This window comes from Cynoglossus semilaevis, unplaced genomic scaffold (genome assembly GCF_000523025.1).
Source record: "Cynoglossus semilaevis isolate Cse_v1.0 unplaced genomic scaffold, Cse_v1.0 C19002056, whole genome shotgun sequence".
Taxonomy (NCBI): domain Eukaryota; kingdom Metazoa; phylum Chordata; class Actinopteri; order Pleuronectiformes; family Cynoglossidae; genus Cynoglossus; species Cynoglossus semilaevis.
The window spans coordinates 1-728 of NW_007588890.1; the positions used below are offsets into that span (position 1 = coordinate 1).

Here is a 728-nt window from a genome sequence, read left to right on the forward strand (position 1 = left end):
GGCATCATCCTGACAGCAGTCAGACAACACCAGAAAAGGATCTGATTGGTTGTTCTTGGTGACCAGTCCTACCTTCTCGTATGGCCGTGCACGGTGCTCCTTCCTCATGCTCCAGTCTGATCTCCTTCAGTGCCACAAGGTTGTCCGTCAACTTACTTCTTCCCTTAAATACTGTTGCGTAGGTGCCCTGAAGGACAAAGTCGAACTTCAATATGACTGAACGTAAATCCAACCCAAGCATGAAGATCATTTGAAAATCGTACATATGTGTTTGAAGCTCCTTGATTTATAACATTTTATGACATGGCGGAGTCAACAGTTAGTGTTTCCTGTGTGTCCGAGGGTCGGACGTTGACAAAACACAGGTTAAAATTCTAACAGAATCCATTCAGAATATTACAGCTGCAGTTATTTTGGCACTGATTCTGGCATGAAACTGTTCCCAAGATCCTTCATAATATCCGAATATTAAAATATGAATATTTTTTTGTTCTTGCCCCATGAAGGATCCACACTTAACATTCCTAACAAAAAACTCCAGGTCCCGTACCTCTCCCAGTTTGTCCAGCTTGATGTAGGTCTCCAGCTTCCCAAACCCGATTTCTGACTGGAGAGGACAGAAGAACAGACAGCACTGATGCTGGAACATCACGTCTTAATTTCAGGTTTACAGACATCACACCATGGCCTTCGGTGAGCTGCACAATACTCACACACATCTCTATCAC

The 728-nt window shown here is 43.7% G+C and overlaps 1 protein-coding gene across 1 annotated transcript; it reads right to left on the reverse strand.

The window, feature by feature from the left end:
* Positions 1–9: 9 nt before the first annotated feature.
* Positions 10–718, reverse strand: LOC112486665 (cyclin-dependent kinase 18-like). Its single transcript, XM_025053998.1, has 2 exons — positions 551–718; positions 10–187 (listed from the first exon to the last, which is right to left on the reverse strand). The coding sequence occupies exons 1-2, from the start codon at positions 647–649 to the stop codon at positions 20–22; spliced, it is 267 nt and encodes an 88-aa protein (XP_024909766.1). The 5' UTR covers positions 650–718; the 3' UTR covers positions 10–19.
* Positions 719–728: the final 10 nt, after the last annotated feature.